Genomic DNA, 21,184 nt, shown 5'->3' with positions numbered 1-21,184 from the left:
TTTTTTGGTCGCATCAATTAACAGTTTAATGCTGGCTCCAAATTTCCCAAACCAAAAATCTATTTGGATCAAATTTTGTAGTGTTTGCATGCCAACAAATCACTCCAACTGTCCCTTCAGTAGTTGGATCTCTAAATTATATCATCATTTTGCAATTGGACCTGCTATGCCAGAGACAAAAGTAATGGGATGAAATTCCCTATGTCTAGTTTTTTTATGGTCTTATATCAGAGCACGGGCCTTTAAAAGGGATGTGGGCTCTCCTCCACTGAGATAAGAGCAACGGAGACTAAGCCTTCCACCAGTCCTTGACCTGCCCCCTGATGACCTTCTTGATCTCCTCCCTAACACTCCTCCTCCTGTTCCCTCCCTACCCATTTCCTTCATATAGCCCGAGTTGGGTCACAGGCCCAAGGGGTCCCTTCCATACCAGTCTCCTCTCCCAGAACCCTGTCCAGTAAGTATATGAAATGGGACTCATTACCAGCCAGTGTCCAACAACCTGCCAGGAAAATACTCCTTGTGAGGCAGGTTCCCGATGAAGAAGAAGGGCTCACACAGATACCTGTCCCATTTACCACTTCTTATCTGTATAACTAGAAAAGTCATAATAAAGCATTGAGGGAAGATCCAAAGGGTTCCTGAATCTGATTAGGGGAATCTTTCAGCCCCATGGCCCCACCTGGGCTGAGATCCAGAGCCTCCTCAATGTACTCCTAACAGGGGAAGAAAAGGCCATAATCCTTTTACAAGCCCAAGAGGAAGCAGACAAAGAGAACAAAAACAATGCAGGTCATGCTATTTTCAGACCAGAGAATCAAGCAGTCCCAGATAACAACTGAGACAATGGAGAAAGGGGTGGAAAATAGAGGCTGGCCAATTATAAAAATATGATCCTAAAGGGAATCCGGGCAGCAGGAAAGAAACCTGTCAGTTGGAATAAGAAAAAGGCAATCAATCACAACCAATGGAAAACCCTTTGGCATTCCTAGAGAGCCTCAAGGAATGCCTCCGATTCTATACTAATGAGCCTTAGTCATTGGAAGGGAATGCAATCCTGAGGTGGTATTTCATTTCCCAAACGGCCCTCAACATTAGGTGTAAACTTCAGAAACTGAAAATACAGCCAGATACCCCTATCTCCTGCCTGGTGGAGGTTGCCTACCACGTGTTTAGTAAGTGAGACGTAGAAGAGGAAAAGTCAGAGGATAAAAAGGCCCAGAGGCAAGCCCGCCTAGTGGCTGTTGCCCACCAATATCAACTGGTTGACACGGGAATCTGAACTAAACACCCACGGAGACTCTCGACTCCAGTGAGTGACCCCTGGCTCGCCGGGATAGCAAGCCAAGGAAATCAGGACCCAATCAATGTGCCATATGTAAACAAGAGGGACACTGCAAGGAAGAATGCCCTCACTCCCTCCAAGGGGGATGGAAATGGCAGATCCTGGTTACTATCCGCAAGGGCAGATGGTCCAAATAGATGAAGAATGATGGGGCCAGGGGGCTCCTAAACTGGCACTCCAATTGACCCCCAAGGAGCCCAGACTGACATTGGACGTAGGAAAAAAGCCCGTCAAATTCTTAGTCAACACTGTTGCCACTTAACTGGTTCTGAACACCAGATCAGGCAAACTCAGTCACAAGAGTTGTAAAATTATGGGGGTATCAGGGAAGGCCTAAGAACAGGCATTCATAGAGCCATTAGGATGTAAATTGGATGAACACATTCTCACCCATTCCTTCCCACACGTTCCCCATGTCCTATACCCCTGCTAGGAAGGGATATCTTATATAATTGGGAGCTACTATCCATCTAACGGGAGACAGACTGAAGACTGTTGTTCCCCTAGAAGGGGAGCACAAGATGACAATGTTAATGGCTGAGGACAAACCTCCCAGGACAGAGCAGGTTGATCTCCCAGGAGTAAATCTCAAAGTCGGGGCCTAGGGATGGGTGGAACAAGCTATGGGAGCCAGTCCTGTGACAGTCCATCTAAAACCTGGACATCCATGGTCCGACAGAAAACAGTACACTTTCCATTGAGAGGCCTTATTGGGCATTGCCCCTGTTATACAGGGCCTAACTGACCACCCTTACTGGACCATGCCAATCATCCTGTAATGCCCCCGTTCTCCCCATAAAGAAACCCGATGGGGAATACTGGATGGTACAAGACCTCAGGGCAGTCAATGAAGCCACCAAAAATATACATTCAGTAGTTACCAATTCCTATACCCTGCTGGGACTCTACTGTCCATCAGGACCCGGTAATGTGTATTAAATTGAAAAGATGCCTTCTTCTGTATTCCATTAACAATACCACTGGAGAGTCCTGCCCCGAGGGTTCAAAAACACCCCCATTGTCTTTGTGGAAACTTTAGCTAAAGACGATCTAAAAAAATCTACATCCTGGAGGAGGCTTCCCTCCTCCAGGATGTAGATGACATTCTGACTGCTAGTTCACTAAGGAGGCCTCTGACGAAAGTACCGCAACCACTCCGAACCACCTAGCTGATAAAGGATAGAAGGTGGCCAAGAAAAGGCCCAAATATCACAAACTAGGGTGACCCACCTAGGCTTCATTCTCACAGCAGGTCACAGAAGCCTACCACAGGAAAGGAAGGAAGCCTTTTGCAGCCTTGCCTCTCCTAAAACTAGCAGACAGCTTATGGGTTTCCTGGGGATGGCCAGGTTTTGCTATATCCGGTTTTGCTATATCTGCTATATATTTGCTATATCCCTAACTAGCTAGGCCTCTATATGAAAAGTTGAAAGGAAAGATGATGATGATTTTGAATGGAATTCAGAATGTGAAAGGACCTTTCAAGAATTAAAAATGCCATTACTTCATGCCCCTTTCCTAACCCTCCCAGATCTAGCTAAATCCTTAGACCTTTATATTCATGAGAGAAGGGTAATCGTCCTTGGGGTATTAGCTCAAAAACGGGGACCCTTACTTGGGCGGTTGCTTATTTCTCTAAACAATTAGATCAAAATGCTAAGGGATGGCCTCCTTGCCTACAGGCAGTAGCAGCTACTACAACCCTGCTAAAAGAGGCTGAAAAGTTAACGTTTGGTCAGCCAGTCACTGCAAGGACTCCACACCAGGGGGCTTTACTTACGAGGAAGTAAGTTCTGAGGGAACAGAATGGCTCTCCCCCAGATGGCTGATTCAAGTTCCTGCTCTGCTTTTAGACAGCCCAGTTGTTACCATAAAAAACTGTCACAGGCTAAATCTTGCCACCCTGCTACCCACAGAAACGGGACCCTTGGAGCATCACTGTGTAGAAACCATAGACATGATCTATTCCAATTGCCCCAACCTAGCAAGTGAGCCTCTCCAAAATGCTGAGGAGGAATTGTTCACAGACAGGAGCAGCTTTATGAGAGAGAGAAAAGGCTGGCAGACTACATAGCAATCGCCTAAACCAAACTCATAGAGGCACAAAGCTTACCCCCAGGGACTTCTGCCCAAAAGGTGGAGCTTATAGCCCTCACCTGGCCTTAAAGCTCTGGACGGGGAAAATCTTAAATGTTTACACAGATTCCTGGTATGTGTAGGCCATCCTACATGCACACAGGGGTAGTTGGAAGGAAAGGGCTATGGTTACTGTAGAGAATAAGCAGGTGAAACACGGCATAAACATACTAAAACTCCTAGAAGCAGTGCAGCTTCCAAAAAAAAAGTGTCAGTGATTCACTGTAGGGGTCATCAAAAAGGGAATGCAGACGTAATAAAGGAAAACAACAAAGGGAACGTGACTGCCAAAAGGGTAGCCCAAAGTAACTTGGCAATTACCCCTCATACTAAGAGGCCAGATCCATCCAATTACTCCCTAGTCTATACAAAGGAAGAATTAGACAAAGTCCAGAAATGGGGCTTCAGTAGAGACCTAGGAAGCCATGGGTGACTAATTAATGAACATGTGTAATACTTCTTTCTCCAAACTGCAGCTTGTCAAGCCATTAGGGAGGCTCATCAAGGAACTCACTATGGGAAGGAAGCCCAATATAGCTGGTTAGTTGAAGTCACAGTAACTCCTGGGATGAAAAGCATAATCAGTCGGATAGTTGAAACATGCCCCATCTGCACAGAATCCCCCCGCCACCAGGGGCTCCTAGATAAGGCCCATTCAGATCTGAGAGGCATATCCTGGGGAAGACGGGCAGGTTGATTTCACTGTCATGCCAAGAACATCAGGCAGTTTTAGGTATCTCTTGGTGCTGGGGGACACGGTTAGAAGCGTTTTCCACTAGAACTGAAATGGCAGCTGAAGTGTCTAAAATATTACTCAAAGAAATAATCCCCAGATTTGGGCTCCCAGGATCCCTACAAAGTGATAACGGCCTAGCATTCCAGTCTCAAGTGACAAAAGGGATGGCAAGTTCCCCGGGCAAAAAATAGACCTTGCACTCATCCTGGAGATGCCAATCATCAGAGAAAGTAGAGAGATCCAACCAGACTTTAAAATGAACCTTAGGCAAGTTATGCCAGGAGACTCAAGAAAAGTGGGTTAACTTACACCTTATTCCTCTGCTCTGCATGCAGTTAGCTCCAAGAGATAAGTTAAAGTTCAGTGCATTTGAACTCATGTATGGTAGACCCATTACCCAAGCCCAAGAGAAGGGACACCTGAACCCCCTTGAAATGGAACAACTCAAGTGTGCCTTCCAGGTAGGAGAAACTCTCACGGAATACAGTAACCAGGTGCTGCCCACACCCACCAACCTGGCCCTCCATCCCTTGCGGCCAGAAGACTGAGCTCACCTAAAAACCTGGGAAACCGGCAGCTGCAGGGTCAATTCACTCCTACGTGGAACAGACCCCAGCAGGTGATCCTCACCGCCCATTCTCCCCTGAGGTTGCAGGGATCACTCTGTGGGCACGTCACACTCGAGGGAAGAGGCCTCCAAGCCCCAAACTCCAGAGAGACAACCTGGGACAATGGACCCCCTTGACTGCTTGTGTGAACCTCTCTCTGACCTGAAGCTTTCCTTCCAAAAAAACAAGAGAAGTGTGACCAGGGAGATTCAGCCCCGGCAGTGAGCCTCGACATCAGGGAACACTTCCCTGCAGGCAAAGGACCTAGATACCTTTATTTTTAGGAAAAATTTGACATGTGACCATTATTCTTGCTAATATTTGGGCCGCAATTCCTAAATCGTCTGGTGTCCTTTGTCTCCAAAAGGTTAGACAAGTGGTGGTCGCTCAGGGAGATGAAGAGTTAGGGCTGAGGTGTGCAGACAACCAAACGTTTCGAGAGGCAGCTGGGGAGAAGTTCTGCTGCTCTACCTGGGGTTAGGACCAGGCCTAAAATCAGCAGCGAACAGTTACAGAAGACAGACCTTTGCCCCTCAAGAATGAAGAACAGGATAAAAGACAGAGGGGAGATTTGTCACTGGCAAAGCCCATTAATAATTCCCAGGGAATAATAATAGAATCTAGGTAATAAAGTCTAACCTTGTTTTTTTTTTTCCTTGGTGCTTAGTCTTGTCTCACTCGCTCATAGGGTGCTGCGTGCACAGACCTCCCACCCCGCCCTTCAGACCGGAGTTCCTCATGTGAACCGGCTACACCAATACCTCAGCTTGGAGACCACGTGCAGAGGCTGCGCACAACACTCAATCCAAGCTGATCTGGAGCCGGAGCCGCGCAGCCGCAGTGGCCCTGAGAGAACTCCGCCCCTTCCTCTCCCTGCCCAGGAGATCCTTATAAAGCAGCCCTGCCCCCGGCCTGTGCAGGAGAGCGTGGGGTCTAGTGCCAGCTTGCTGCTCTCCGTTCTCCGATCAGAGAATAAAGCTTTCCTTTGCTTCTGAGCCAAACTCCTCCTTCTATTGGCACTGGCGCGAGCAACACCAAGCAGAAAGACCCTTGATGGGCCCATAACATATCTAGACTTGGAAAAAGGAGCATAGCTTATCCATCTTAGGCTGTCCGCCCAAAAGAGTGTCTGAAAGAGAGTCCGTGCTAAAGCATGTGTGCATAAATGAAGTGATACTATGGTAAACTGAAACAAAAACAAACGAAAAATTTCTTATTCGTGTCACTCCATGAATGTTTCTGTTGGTTGAATCCAATGAAAAGCAGCTTTAAATCAGTTTTATTCTCTGTAGACTATTCTATTTTTGAGAAGGTATATTTTGCTAAATTTATAAAAGTTTGCATAAATTAAATTAGTGACATATTAAGGGACTTTTGAGTAAAAAGTTTTGCTGCCATGGATTGTTCAGTAATTCTGTGTGTGGGTGTGTGTTTTTCAAACTCAAACATGCATTTCACATGTGAACATAAAATATATAAAAATGTCATCCAAATGACCAGTGCTCAAAAACTAACTGATGTCCAAAAGAGGCCATGTGAATGAAAATAAAGGGCAAATAAGGACAAAAAGAAAGAAGGAACTAAAAGTGAAGGTGAAATTTTTTGTAAGAAATGTCAAGAAACGATGAGCTTGGGTAGATCATAATGGTGGGGCAATATATTTTATGATCATTACACTTTCATCTGTCACTGAGCCACAGCGTTGGGCAAAAATCAATCACTTACATATTGAGAATTTCCCACACGTCAAGCACTTAAAAATCTGAGCTTATTAAGAAGTTAAAGTGAGTACACCGTAACGGAGAGGAAATATTTGTGAAGTGAATTTCATGCTGATTTAAATATAATTTTGTTTTGAAAACAGACAAAATAATATTTTTTCTTAAAATACATTGTTTAAAATAACATGCAATGAACTTAAGAAGGAAATATAGAACTTGAAACTCCAAACCTAATGTAAATAATTTTATTGCATAGAAATGCTCAGCAGTTTATTAATAAAAAGAGATAATTATATATGATACCTTAATATTTATAAAACAAGAAGGAATAAGACCATCTGCCGCGTATTGTAAAGTCAACCCTTTTTCTTAATTCACTTAAAGTAAATAAAAGTAGAAAATATTCCTTTATGTCAATCAGGTTGGATGTCCTTTGAGTGATGAGTGAAGCAGCTTGTGTTTACATGGCAGTGGGGCCTGCAGTCCATTATAAGACCACGAAGAGCCCACTCATCACTTATTTTCAGTGTGACACAATTAAAACTAAAATATTGTGACTCGGCAGCTAAGTTCTACACCCAATCCAAGTTTATTTCAACAGATACCACTTAGACATGTAAGTTATTAGCTGCCTGACGAAACAGCATAACACATCATGTGAATTTTGGATCACTGCTAACACAATGCATTAATAAATTAAATTAAGGGACAGTGTTTGCATTGGAATTAGTTCCTAAGTCTCTGGATGCCTATATACGGGCTTTGTCTACACCAAATGTGCGGAGTTTCTCTCCAGATTAAGGCCAGCCTAAACCTTATTTATAAACCTGACAAATCAGAACTCAAACATCTGTTATACAACAGTTCAGCCAGAATGTTCTGCCTTCCTTCCTTTCCTGCGTGGTACTATAGCACTAGCTATGCAACCCTTACACTGCTTACCAGCATACCTTGATATACATGATCAGAAAACGTGAACCCCATCAGCCTATTGCAAATGTTACTATGAAATAGTGCAGAAAGAAGAAGAAACACATCTTCCACAGCTTTAGGAACAAAAATGTTTTAAAGTAGAAGCACTAAAGAACCAAAGAAAGATGTCACCCTTAATGTGAGAGTATACAATTTCCTCTGCTCGGCGCAAATCATAAAACTCCTGTAACATGAGCACATTATGTAATACAGTCCAAAATATTTCTATAGGAATACGCTCCTTTAAAATAAACAATTTTGAAAGAATAGTACAAGGCATGAGCCATAATGTTTTTTTTAAGATTTGCAGTAGCACTTGGTAACCATGATTACAAGAATAAAATTGACATTTGTAACACAAAGATATATGCAATGATTTATTCATTAATTGAGTTGTTCACTCAATAACCATGTATGGGATCACTGAGTAGATTTGCTTGAGCACATATACAAAGTTTGCTGTTATGTAACTACAGGAAAAATATTTCACTAGGCTGAAAAATGCCCGCTTTCTTGAAATAAGAGATTGACATGTTTTAAAAAGCCAACAGCAGTTCTGTTTCTGAGGCCTTCAGATCAATTGTAGAATAACTTTATATTATGGCCAGGGGCATTTATGCTTAATACTAAGTATGACAAAAAAAAAGCATATTTTACAAATGATTTTCTCAAATGTGTTCATAAAGATATGGAGAAATTTTAAAAGGGCAAATTAGTTTTGATGTTTAAATACACAGAACCTTTTTTTTTCCCCCAGTAAAAGCATTTTAGGCATCTCAAATCTTATATTATTATATCCTGAAGGTGTCTATAGGATTTCTAGTCAGGCAATCTGAGGTTACAGGTGAGAAGAGGGGCCAGAGGGTTTATCTGTTTCTGAAGGCCTCAGGATAATCGAGAGGTGGATCTCTGCTTAGAATACTAATCCTAAGTCTGAACTAACTTTATTTTTTTAATTAATTTCTTTGTAGTATAGTTGATTTACAAGGTTGTGTTGGTTTCTGGTGTACAGCAAAGTAAATCAGTTCTACATATACATACATCCACTCTTTTTTAGATTCTTTTCCCATATAGGTCATTACAGAGTACTGAGTAGAGTTCCCACATTACAAACTGAAGAATAAAAACCATATGATCATCTCAATAGATGCAGAAAAAGCTTTTGACAAAATTCAGCACCCATTTATGATAAAAACTCTCCAGAAAGTGGGCATAGAGGGAACATACCTCACCAAAATAAAGGCCATATATGACAAGCCAACAGCTGACATCATTCTCAATGGTGGAAAAACTGAAAGCATTTCCTCTAAGATAAGGAACAAGACAAGGATCTCCACCCTTGCCACTTTTATTCAGCATAGCTTTGGAAGTTCTAGCCACGTCAATCAGAGAAGAAAAAGAAATAAAAAGAACCCAAATTGAACTAACTTTAGATCTCTAAAATTCTCGGTGATATTTTGCTGAAGAATTTGAGTGAAGGAGCAGATTAGGTACCTCTTCAGAATGGAGGAAAAGTTGACATGGGGAATCACAGAGAGGAAGAGAGTCGATAACCTACCCGTTCTCCCATGGAGCTGAGTGAATCAGAAGAGAGATGAGAATTATGGAGTTGCCAGGATGCATAGTTATACAGCACGACTTCCTAGTTTGGGCTAAAATAATAGAGTGAGAGGTTCTCCAGGGTTGAGAGGAAGGCTGAAATCAGAGTAATTAGACCTCACAATTGTGTGTGCGCTGTGTGTGAACGGGGTAAGGGACTCTATAGATAGAAGTTAGGCATCAACCTAAGACAGCAAGGAAAAAATCAGTGTGGCACAGTTAGTACAAAAGAGAACCGGAGTTAGTATTACTAACTGTCCCTGCTGTCTCTGACTCCTGTGTGGGGTGGGAAGGTGTAATGCCCCAGAAATCCACACATGTCTCATGAAGCAGAAAGCAGCTTTGGCCATTAGGCTTGCTGTAGAGGCTCCCTTGATGAGAGGTCAATCCAGGAGCAGGACAGAAAATGTAGGTTAACTCTGAGACGTCATCAGCAGCAGTCATTGAGATGGAGCTAAGGCAACATGAGAGTCCCTTGTCCCTGATCAAGTCATGAGTACAAACCACATATATTCACCAGCAGTTTATCTAAAGATACCAGCTCAAGAGGTCAGGAACCCAAAACAAAACAAAACAAGAAAACAACCAAAAAACAAAACCCCAAAACAAAAAATCTGTAGCTGAAGCAAGGACCCGAGGATCAGCATGTATCTCAGAGCTCCGGCCCGCCCCCCACCCCCCTCAAGTAGCGACAAGGTTACATAAGTAGGTTTCCTCCCCAGGAGACACACAGATGTTATCTGGGGAAGGTGATATTAAAGACCAAGAGTTTACCTGAAAGATTACTGAATTAACTGTATGTACTGGAAGAAACTAAGATTCGGTCTTTGGTACTTTCTTATATATAATGTGGGTATAATAATAGCAGTTCCATTATATTTGTGAGGATTAAATGTAAAGCATTTCTGTTACTTGAATGTCTGATACAAAGTAAATACACAGTAAATGTTAACCATTGTCATTGTAACCCCTCCTCTTAACTGGCTCTACAGGTGCTCATAACGACAAATTTGGCATCTCCTTTTATTTGCTTGTTTTATATAAGAGAACTGCTCTATGTTGTGTACACAGCTGAGTTAAGATTGCCATTCAAAACTGCATCTATAGTTTTTTTCTTACCAAATAAACTGAAAAATTCTTTGCTCAATCCAAATTTAATTTGAATTTATTTAAGAAAAAATTTGTTCACCTCTACCTTAGCCCATTTGGGCTGCTATAACAAAATACCATAAACTGGGTAGCTTATAAACTACAAGCATTTATTTCTTAATTCTGGAGGCTGGAAGTCCAAGGTCATGATGCCAGCATGGTCGTGATGCCAGCATGATCACGTTTCGGTGAAGGCCCTCTACCAGGTTGCAAACTGCCAACTTCATGTTGTATCTTCATATGGTGGAAAAAGAGCGAGGGAGCTCTTTGGCGTCCTTCTTATAAGAGCACTAGTCCCATAATGAGGAACTCCATCTTCATAACCTAATCACTTCCCAAAGGCTCTACTTTCTAATACCATCGTATTGGACATTAGGACACCAACATGTGAATTTTGAGGGGACAGAAACATTCAGACCATAGCAGTCCCCACTCAATAATGTTGACTGACATGCTAAACTTTCCAGCCCTACCTGGGAAGGCTGTACAATAAACTTTAGACTTTGTTGACATATTCAAAAATAATACAATAATTTCTGGTTCTTATTTCCATAATAATCTATTTCCCTTGTGAGGGGTAGGAAACTTAGTGAAAATTTGAAGTTTTATTTTTATGAAAAAAGGTTATTGCCTCAGTCACTGTTTGCAGAAAATTGTGGACTAGATAAAGCTTATTATAATGTAATAAATATACACTTGAAGTAACCAAATTTCTAAATCAATGCCAAGAAAAATTATAATAGGATCAAAGTGATTCATTTCTGTCAAACTAGTATGGTGATAAACAAAAATTAAATTATGTCATGTGCTTCAAATTCTGTCACATGTAAATATGACTCCTTCCCCAACTGGTGGCCCTGAAGAGTTGCTACTTATACACTAGAAATCTCAGACCTTGTTTCACACAGCCCCTCTTCTCCAACATGGCAAGCTGACAAGCCTCCTATTCCTTACCTTCTCTTTGATCTTCCATAATTAGGTTGTTTTCCTTTCTTTCCCTTTCTTTGCATCTATGGCTCTCTCTTTTTTTTTTTTAACATCTTTATTGGAGTATAATTGCTTTACAATGGTGTGCCAGTTTCTGCTTTATAACAAAGTGAATCAGCTATACATATACATATATCCCCATGTCTCCTCCCTCTTGTGTCTCCCTCCCACCCTCCCTATCCCACCCCTCTAGGTGGTCACAAACCACTGAGCAGATCTCCCTGTGCTATGCGGCTGCTTCCCACTAGCTATCTATTTTACGTTTGGTAGTGTATATATGTCCATGCCACTCTCTCACTTTGTCACAGCTTACCCTTTCCCCTCCCCATATCCTCAAGTCCATTCTCTAGTAGGTCTGTGTCTTTATTCCCATCTTACCCCTAGGTTCTTCATGACCTTTTTTTTTTTTTTTTTTTTTTTTTTTTGAGCATACCACTCTATCTAACTTACCACATAGGCAGGGTAATTACTTGTTTACATGGTCATATCTCTAATTAGAATACAATTCGTGCTGAGAAAGAACAACTTTTACTCAATTTATTACCCCCGTGGAATACTGCAGGCATCTATTACACTTCTTAAAGAATAAATGAATACATGAATTGAATGATTTTTTTAATCACCATATTTAAATCTAAATTTTCCAAATAAAAAAGATGCAAATCCATTCTTTACACCTGTCCCCAGACAGGAGAGGGTTACTTATTTTACTTACATTTTTTAAAGATTTCCTAGAATCAGACAATTTTATTTAAATATCAAGTAAATAATGAAAGAAACAAAACAAAACTGAATGTATGCTATTTAATTGACTGATTGATTGCAAAGAAAGACGATCACTACCGTATCAGTGAGTTCTATGGTAGATCTCAAAACTAAAATAACACCCTCACCTATCTATTAATGCTTTTCATTCAAACCTACTACATCTCAAGCAACTGAGCTAGTTGTGTGGATGATAAAAATCTTTCACTCTGATATTCAGTGATATTCTGTTTAGGTACTAGCTTAGTACCTTAACAGAAGTAAAGATTATTAGTAGTACACATTGAAAATATATATATATATATATATATATATATATATATATATATATATACACTTTAAAATAGAATGTTAACAGTAAGAAATACATATTCTATAACTCAAATAATGTTCAAGTTGATTTTCAATATAATTAAATTATGTTAATATACATTATAATTGTGCTTTAAAACTTCATCAATTTGTCCCTTTAGACATCAGTCCAAGGGGTAGGAAACTGACCAGAGCCCAAAACGATCAGCCAAACCAAGAGCAAGAGGATGATACATGCATCTATGGTTCCCCTCAATATCTGAAAGCTTACGTGGGTGAGTTCCTTCTCCCCACCACACATGTGTGAGTGTAGCTGGCTCATAAAAGTCAAGAGTTACAGGTTCTTTCTGTTACGTCTCTCATTCTTGGATTCTTGATCTTATCTTCTGTACCATACCATTTGGTCTGGTAAAGATTTATAAGACATTGTTAGATTTCGCGGGCCCTTACAATCTCAAATGGCTAACAGCCTGCTACAATTAGAGCACAAAGACTCCATAGCATATTCCCTGGTGTCAAAGCTTCCTGACGTTTCTGTCTTCCACACAGAATGGGGGATAAAATCATGTAAACCGTTTACCTCACTCTCCACTTCACTGGCAGAAGGGAATGCTTGGCTGTCAGTTCTGTGATTCCTCCAGTGGCCAGCTTTTGTTGCTAACTTCCAGTGAAATTTGGTTGTATTCCAACTCAATCCATCACTTAATTTGACAAGCCAAAGTGTTTACAGTTTAATTGTAATCCCAAGCAAGTGGTTTCTTTTTTTCATGACTTGTTTATCTGAAAGACTGGAACAGTGCAAAGTTATCTTCTTACATACAGAAAGCTCATAATAATTACTCATAGGACTGGCCATCCTAAATCACTGCAGAGTTCCATTCTACTTTAGTAGCTTGATTAAAAAGATGAATGGTTGCAGGTTCAATTCAGAAAAGCCAAAGAAGGGAACGCACAATGACCTCTTCAACGTTGGCCTTGGCAAAGAACAGAGGACCCTTCTAGTGTTAATGAGTACATACCACTCAAGATCACTACCCTTTCTGTAATGTTTCATGAAATTGGATTTCCAGGGTACTAGAACCTCCTCTGGATGGTGATCTCGGGTATTTCTAACACATAGAAATGAGTTATTCTAAATGTTCTTTTACAGGTTAGTATTTAAATCTCTAAGCTGAGGATATATACTTGAAATATACTGTAAACTTTGCTCTAGATTGGACTTGTATGAGCCTCTGGTCTCTGCATTTGGATCCATGGCACACCTTAAGAAATGCACCTGATTGTACAGAGGTGGAACTTTATGTCATCAGCAAGTGAAGAAAGGATTCTATCTCAGTATCCTAATGTGGGAGACTTCCCAATAATCAAGGGTATCCAACAGTTCATTGTGTTTGCAGGAAGATCTCAGCAGTCCATGACCAACTTTATGCCACCCAGGTAAAATAATTTACCTCTATATGCAAGGAGAGGGACTAGTGTGTTCCCCAGTAACATCTATGCTATTCTAGTAGTTGAAAATATTATTTCTGCCCTCATACTGGTCTACCCTGCAGTGGACTGAATGTATGTGTCCCCCCCTCCCCAAAATGTATATGTTGAACTCCTGATTCCCAATATGATGGCAGTAGGTAGTGGGGCCTTTGGTAATCAGGTCATGAGAGTGGAGCCGTCATGATGGGATTAGTGATCTTATAAAAGGGAGCCCAAACAGCTCTCTTACTTTCTTTCCACCATATGAAGATACAACATGAAGTAGGCAGCATGCAATCTGGAAGGGGGCGCTCACCAGACCTGACCATACTGGCAGCCTCATTTTAGACTGTCAGCCTCCAAAAACGTGAGGAGTAAACATTTGTTGTTTCAGCCACCCACTGTATGGTAATTTGTTGCAGGAGCCCAAATTAAGACATACCCTAACCCAGAGTACCCTACACTATTAAAAATTTGTTTTCAAACATGGCCTAGGTAGGGCTACATACTTATATTAAGGAAGCAGTTACCTCAGTGCTTCCTTAGCTACAGTGTCAGTCGTTACCAGGGCCCACGTTTAAGGGCAAACTTTTCAATGAAATGGTATTCTTGGGGAAAGGCAATTGCTGAAGGAGTATGACATCCTGGAACATTTAGGCTTCATTGCCACAGCCGGGAGTAGGGAGGGCATAGCTCAGCCTATGCCAAATATAATGGGCACCACAAATATGTATGGGAACCAGCTACATGCCAAGTACTATTCTAGTTAGTAAGGTTGCCTCTTTGAAGAAACTAAAGAGAGATCACTGCCTTTGTGAAGTTTACAGTCTAGAAAGTGTGAAAGGCAGTCAAACTTGGAAAATAGGTAAATTATGTATTAGAAAGTGATCAGTGCTATGGGAAAAAAAGAGAGAAAGTATAAAACACTCTTCAAAATACTTGGACAGGGTGTTAGAGTCAAATGCTTCCAAAGGCATCCTATCACATAAGCTGAAACACCATGGGCTGAAGGATACAATGTAAGGTTAGCAGCAGATTACTCTCTCCCAGCCATAGTGCTGAAGAGGCAGAAGTAAACGGAGACAGCTTAGAAGGTTCATATCATAGTGAAGCTCTGCTTGATTAAAACAGCCAGCTTTAGATCCTGGGAGGGAAAGTCTTTAACAAAGGGCAACACCAGAAGCACTCTTCAGTGTCTTCAATAATTAGGGCACACTTCACAGGGAGGTCTGGGAGCTACTGATAAGCTGTGGCATGTTGCAATATAGAAATGCATCTGATACCAGTGCTAAGACTAACACCATTCCCAAAAGGCATAAGGAGATATTACAATCTCAACCTTAAAATGACTGTAGGATACCAGCACTTCTGCTGTGTCCCAGCCATGTTATCAATATCGTTCTGATAGCTTGGAGTTTATTCTATCCAATATTTCACCAAACTTTTGATGCAAAAACATTCTTGAAACTCCTAATATAATATATATGCTAACTACTACCAAGGGATAGATTGAGGGAACACATGTTGGGAATACCATTGTGTCTTTTCATAGCAGATATACAAAACCAAGCTTGTCACAGGTGGAGACTCTATCACCCTGAATCAGGTGAAATCAAGGAAGTGGTCCTCTCATTCTAACGCCCTGCACACACTTCATGCATGTTTATCCTGCCTTAGAGGTATCTTGCTCTTAACTCCAAACTTAGACTGGACAACTGAACAGGTGAAGCTTATTGCATAGTAAAATAGGGCCAACTTCAGCAAACGGCACGGTAAGAAGGTTATGGTCCAGATGACTGGTTATGGTATAGTCTTTAAAACCAACCTCTTTCCAAAAGATCCTCCACAGAAAGGAACATGAGGAAAGGGTATTGCAATTGGTCACCATGCCATTTTCTGATCATCAACCTCCGTGACCTAGCTGACAAATAAAAATCCAAGCGACAAATGACAGCTTCAATTACAATAGTCAATCGACCTAGATTCTTGAGGCAGAGTTATGAGTGATTGGGAGCTTAGTTAGGTTTTGGCATCAGACTTAAGCAAGATATCCTGGCTAACCATAAAAATAAAACACAAGTAAAGAAAAAAGAAAAGAAAATTTTGGACTACTTTGGTTTTCAGACTCCCCCAGTTGAACCCTTGTCTTGATTCTTGCTTCTGATCAATGCTTTTGGTGTGGCTAAACTCTGTATTCTTATTTTTGATTCTTGGACTTGGGCATCCTGCAAAGGTCTTGGATTTTATAATCCCTATGTGCTTTGAAATTTCTTATATCCTCAGATGTGAGCCAACGTATCTCTTTGAAGTCTGATGTCAAAACTTGAGTTCATAATCACTAATAGCTATCTCAGAAATCTCAGCCAATGGCCTAGAACCACAGTATCTAAGCTGGTTCCCAAATATCTACAAGTTAAAAATGTGGTCATTTGGAGACGGAGCTTGAGGAGACCTTCAAGATGATGGAGGGGTAAGACGTGGAGATCAACTTCCTCCCAACAAATACATCAGAAATACATCTACATGTGGAACAACTCCTACAGAGCACCTACTAAATGCTGGCAGAAGACCTCAGACCTCCCAAAAGGCAAGAAACTCCCCACGTACCTTGGTAGGGCAAAAGAAAAAAGAAAGAACAGAGACAAAAGAATAGGAACGGGACCTGCACCTCTGGGAGGGAGCTGTGAAGGAGGAAAGGTTTCCACACACTAGGAAGGCCCTTCGCGGGCAGAGACTGCGGGTGGCAGAGGGGGGAAGCTTCGGAGCCACGGAGGAGAGCGCAGCAACAGGGGTGCAGAGGGCAAAGCGGAGAGATTCCCGCACGGAGGATCGGTGCCGACCAGCACTCACCAGCCCGAGAGGCTTGTCTGCTCACCCGCCGGGGCGGGCGGGGCTGGGAGCTGAGGCTCGGGCTTCGGAGGTCAGATCCCAGGGAGAGGACTGGGGTTGGCGGCGTGAACACAGCCTGAAGGGGCTAGTGCGCCACAACCAGCCGGGAGGGAGCCCGGGAAAAGGTCTGCAGCTGCCGAAGAGGCAAGAGACCATTGTTTCGCGGCGCGCAAGGAGAGGGGATTAAGAGCGCCGCCTAAACAAGCTCCAGAGACGGGCACGAGCCGCGGCTATCAGCGCGGACCCCAGAGACGGGCAGGAGACGCTAAGGCTGCGGCTGCCGCCACCAAGAAGCCCAAGTGCAAGCACAGGTCACTGTCCACACCGCCCCTCCCGGGAGCCTGTGCAGCCCGCCACTGCCAGGGTCCCGTGATCCAGGGACAACTTCCCCGGGAGAACTCACGGCACACCTCAGGCTGGTGCAACGTCACATCGGCCTCTGCCATGCAGGCTTGCCCCGCATCCGTACCCCTCCCTCCCCTGGCCTGAGTGAGCCAGAGCCCCCGAAGCAGCTGCTCCTTTAACCCCGTCCTGTCTGGGCGGGAACAGACACCCTCAGGCGACCTACACACAGAGGTGGGTCCAAATCCAAAGCTGAACCCCGGGAGCTGTGCTCAACATCACTAATCATTAGAGAAATGCAAATCAAAACTACAGTGAGGTATCACCTCACACCAGTCAGAATGGCCATCATTAAAAATCTACAAACAATAAATGCTGGAGAGGGTGTGGAGAAAAGGGAACCTTTCCTACACTGTCGGTAGGAATGCAAATTGGTGCAGCCACTATGGAGAACAGTATGGAGGTTCCTTAAAAAACTAAAAATAGAACTACCATACGACCCAGCAATCCACTACTGGGCATATAGCCTGAGAAAACCATTAACTCAAAAAGAGTCATGTACCACAATGTTCATTGCAGCACTATTTACAATAGCCAGGACATGGAAGCAACCTAAGTGTCCATCAACAGATGAATGGATAAAGAAGATGTGGCACATATATACAATGGAATATTACTCAGCCATAAAAAGAAACGAAATTGAGTTATTTGTAGTGAGGTGGATGGACCTAGAGACTGTCATGCAGAGTGAAGTAAGTCAGAAAGAGAAAAACAAATACTGGATGCTAACACATATATATGGAATCTAAAAAAAAAAAAGAAAAAAAAAAGAAAAAATGGTTCTGAAGAACCTAGGGGCAGGACAGGAATAAAGACGCAGATGTAGAGAATGGACTTGAGGACACGGGGAGGGGGAAGGGTAAGCTGGGATGAAGTGAGAGTGTGGCATGGACTTATATATACACTACCAAATATAAAATAGATAGCTAGTGGGAAGCAGCCACAGAGCACAGGGAGATCAGCTGGGTGTTTTGTGACCACCTAGGGGGTGGGATAGGGAGGGTGGGAGGGAGACACAAGAGGGAGGAGACATGGGGATATATGTATATGTATAGCTGATTCACTTTGTTATAAAGCAGAAACTGACACACCATTGTAAAGCAATTATACTCCAATAAAGATGTTAAAAAAATAAGTAGTCATTTTAAGTTTTAGTAATTTTCTGGTATTAAGACACAGCAGTTTTCTAAAGATTGGTTGATTTTAGGATGATGCTCTTAAATAGTGTTTATTGAGGACTTACCATGTAAAGAATAAATTGTTCTAGGCACTGCTAGATTACAAAACTTAAGCAGCTTGAGTTTGAATTAAGTAATTGGCATTAGTTCATCGACCTCACCATTAATAAGTGAAGGATACATCATAAAATGAAATATTCACACTCCAATAGGAACCTTTGTAAGACAATGCCATGAACAGATTCTTTACTACTCAGTGTTTCTGGACATTTTCTTTGATAACAAATATAAGTTTTAAAAAGAGGGGAAAAAAATGATGAGATAATGCTTAATCTAATTTAGCTGAGAACATGAGACATACCTACCCATACTGATATTCAGTAAAGAATGTAAGAAAGGGAAGGGGCAACAACAACAAAGAAGAATGTAAGAAAAGTGCAGAATCAAGTGTGATAGTAGTAAAAAGAGGTTCACATTAATACTGACAGTATTGTGGAATGACTTTGAAAGAAGCAATGTAATAATCTAGTTATTCAGCAATCAGAATTGGAGAGAAAACAAAAACACCCCTAAATCATGGAAAGAATACAGTCAACAATACAAGGAAGAGTGGGGGGAAATGCAGGTTTTCCAGTGGTTTTTGGCAATGGGAGATTTGACAATTTAGAACCAGGCTGTGACAAGGCTTCTAATGCCATAAATAGGTTGAAGATCAATATACATGAGAGTGTTTATGTGGAAGTTTCGGAGCAGGCCTAGCGGCAGGAAAATGACATCTCTGCAGGGATAGGGGAAGGTAAAGAGTGAGGAGAGGAGTGGGAAGAAAGAAAAAGAAAAGTTTTGGAAGTTTGACAGAAGATGACTTCATTTTCACTTTAATTTTGGCTACTAGTTTTCCAGTATAATTTCACAAGTGTTTATGAACACAATTAGAGTGTATGGAAATGGGAATTTGTATTTGTTTAATTGCTTGATATAAAATGCATGATACTTAAGCCTTTAAGCAATTCTATTCCTGTCACTCTTCTTTTGCTTTATTTCAATCTCTTTTTTGAAAGATTTTCCTGTGTAGCTCTTTTGTGTTTGTTTTGGCATCTTCTATAATCTAAGTGTTTTGTTCTGTTTTGTTTTGTTTTTTCTTTAAAGAACATAGTTGGAGAGCTGGTAAAGCAAAGATAGAGTCAGCAGTATATAAAATTATCTTGTTAAGAATATTTCTAGTTAATGTATGTTAGAGAGAGATAGCACTTAGCTTTTTTTTAATGACATATAATAAAAAGAAAAAATCACACTGCAGTAATTATTTTTTTCCCATGAGACAGCATAGTTGGGTCAGGTGTTAAAAAGAATCATGCACTTAGTTTACTCTAGTTCTGCACCTGTGGAGAACATATTATCTCGCAAACAATAAGCAATTATAATCATGTAATATTAAGATAACTGTAGAGAAGAATCTATGATCAATTTTTATGTGAATGAAATATAACCATACCAGAAAGGGAATTTATTCGTTACTCTTATATCATCTAAAATAATCCTTACAATTATACTGGATGAAATTGAATATACTTAATAACATATTTAGAAATTAAGTGAAAATTTGGAGTTGAAATTTTCTATCAGAGATTACAAACAGGTACTCTGTGGATATAGCATGGCTATTAGAAATGTTCAGTTTGGTCCACAACATTGCTTTAAAAAATGAATTTGAATGTCTTCTGAGAAGTCATTCACACTCAGGTTTGCAGGAGTCTCTATCTTTCTTCACTAATGTTGCCTACCAGGGTCTGTATAGACATTAGACTTGCTGACACATGTATTTTATATCTTGATAATATGTTTGCTTACTTCTTTTTCTTTGTTGGAAAAAAAATGTGAGAAAGAAAAAGACTGATCACTACTTTTATATATTTTTAAATCATTCTTTCCATCAAATGAAAATTTTAAAAATATGTGGCATATGCCGTCACATTACATACAAAGTTAAGTGGATTTTTTTTTTCCAGTTTGCTAATGAGCAATGGCAATAAAACTCCAAGAAAAAGTAAGCAACTCCCTAGGCAACAAGCGATGATCAGGATCAAAGTACTTGTAACAAATTTGCTGAAAATAGAATTTTTCGTAGCATCCATTTAGATTTTTGGCAACTCCAAGTCTACCTTCTTCCTTATAAGCTTTGTCTTGCCCAATTAGCTTTCAATGGTGCTTGAAATTCCCACTGGAAATGCCTTATGTTGACCTGTCCATTTTAATCAAGTTAAATATTACCTGGGACGAAGATATATTAGCTATCACTTAGGCACAAATTAGTCTATATCTGAACCTATTATTGCACATTATCAACCAGGATAAAAGAGGGTCTTCGGGATCTTGAAATCATTCAAATGCCAGACCATGGAGAGGCATGGTACACTTGGTGGAAAACCATACAATGTAAATCCATCACTCTTATAACCAGTAGGTGTATATGGTTGTGTTAAATCCTATGTCATTTTATTCTGTAGTCCGATGCAAGTAGCAGAAATCACAGATTTAAAGAATTTAATAGAAGAAAAAATTCAATTATGAACACTTCATCGAATTTAAATTTTAACAGTTGTTATATTTTACCTCCAGAAAAAATTACTGTTTCCTGCAAAGGCACTATATTATAGTCCTTAAGAATGGGGGGAAAAAGTAAATCTGTAAGGGGGTATTGATGGGGTGCTAAAGTACTCAATTTTATTGTCCCTACTAAAATATTTTTTTGTAGGACAGATCATCATCTTAGCAAAAATTAATCAGGAAACAAAGAAAATACTACTTTACTGAATGTACACATTGGCTATAAGACATATCTGAAATTCAGAAGTGTGAAAAAGTGTTTATAATATAACTGAAGATGGAGTTCTTAATGAGGAGTTCCAATTACTTGC

The 21,184-nt window shown here is 40.9% G+C and overlaps 1 protein-coding gene across 1 annotated transcript in view; it reads right to left on the bottom strand.

Annotated features, from left to right (window-relative positions):
* NCAM2 (neural cell adhesion molecule 2) overlaps positions 1-4,854 on the bottom strand; it is a 232,497-nt gene extending 227,643 nt beyond the window's left edge. The window contains 1 exon segment of the mRNA XM_068545688.1: positions 4,772-4,854. Within this exon segment, the coding sequence (XP_068401789.1) occupies positions 4,772-4,854 (83 nt within the window).
* Positions 4,855-21,184: the final 16,330 nt, after the last annotated feature.

Source organism: Eschrichtius robustus, chromosome 6, assembly GCF_028021215.1.
Source record: "Eschrichtius robustus isolate mEscRob2 chromosome 6, mEscRob2.pri, whole genome shotgun sequence".
Classification (NCBI taxonomy): Eukaryota; Metazoa; Chordata; class Mammalia; order Artiodactyla; family Eschrichtiidae; genus Eschrichtius; species Eschrichtius robustus.
Note: the sequence above shows the minus strand (reverse complement) of the source record. Positions and strands in the feature narration are given on the sequence as shown.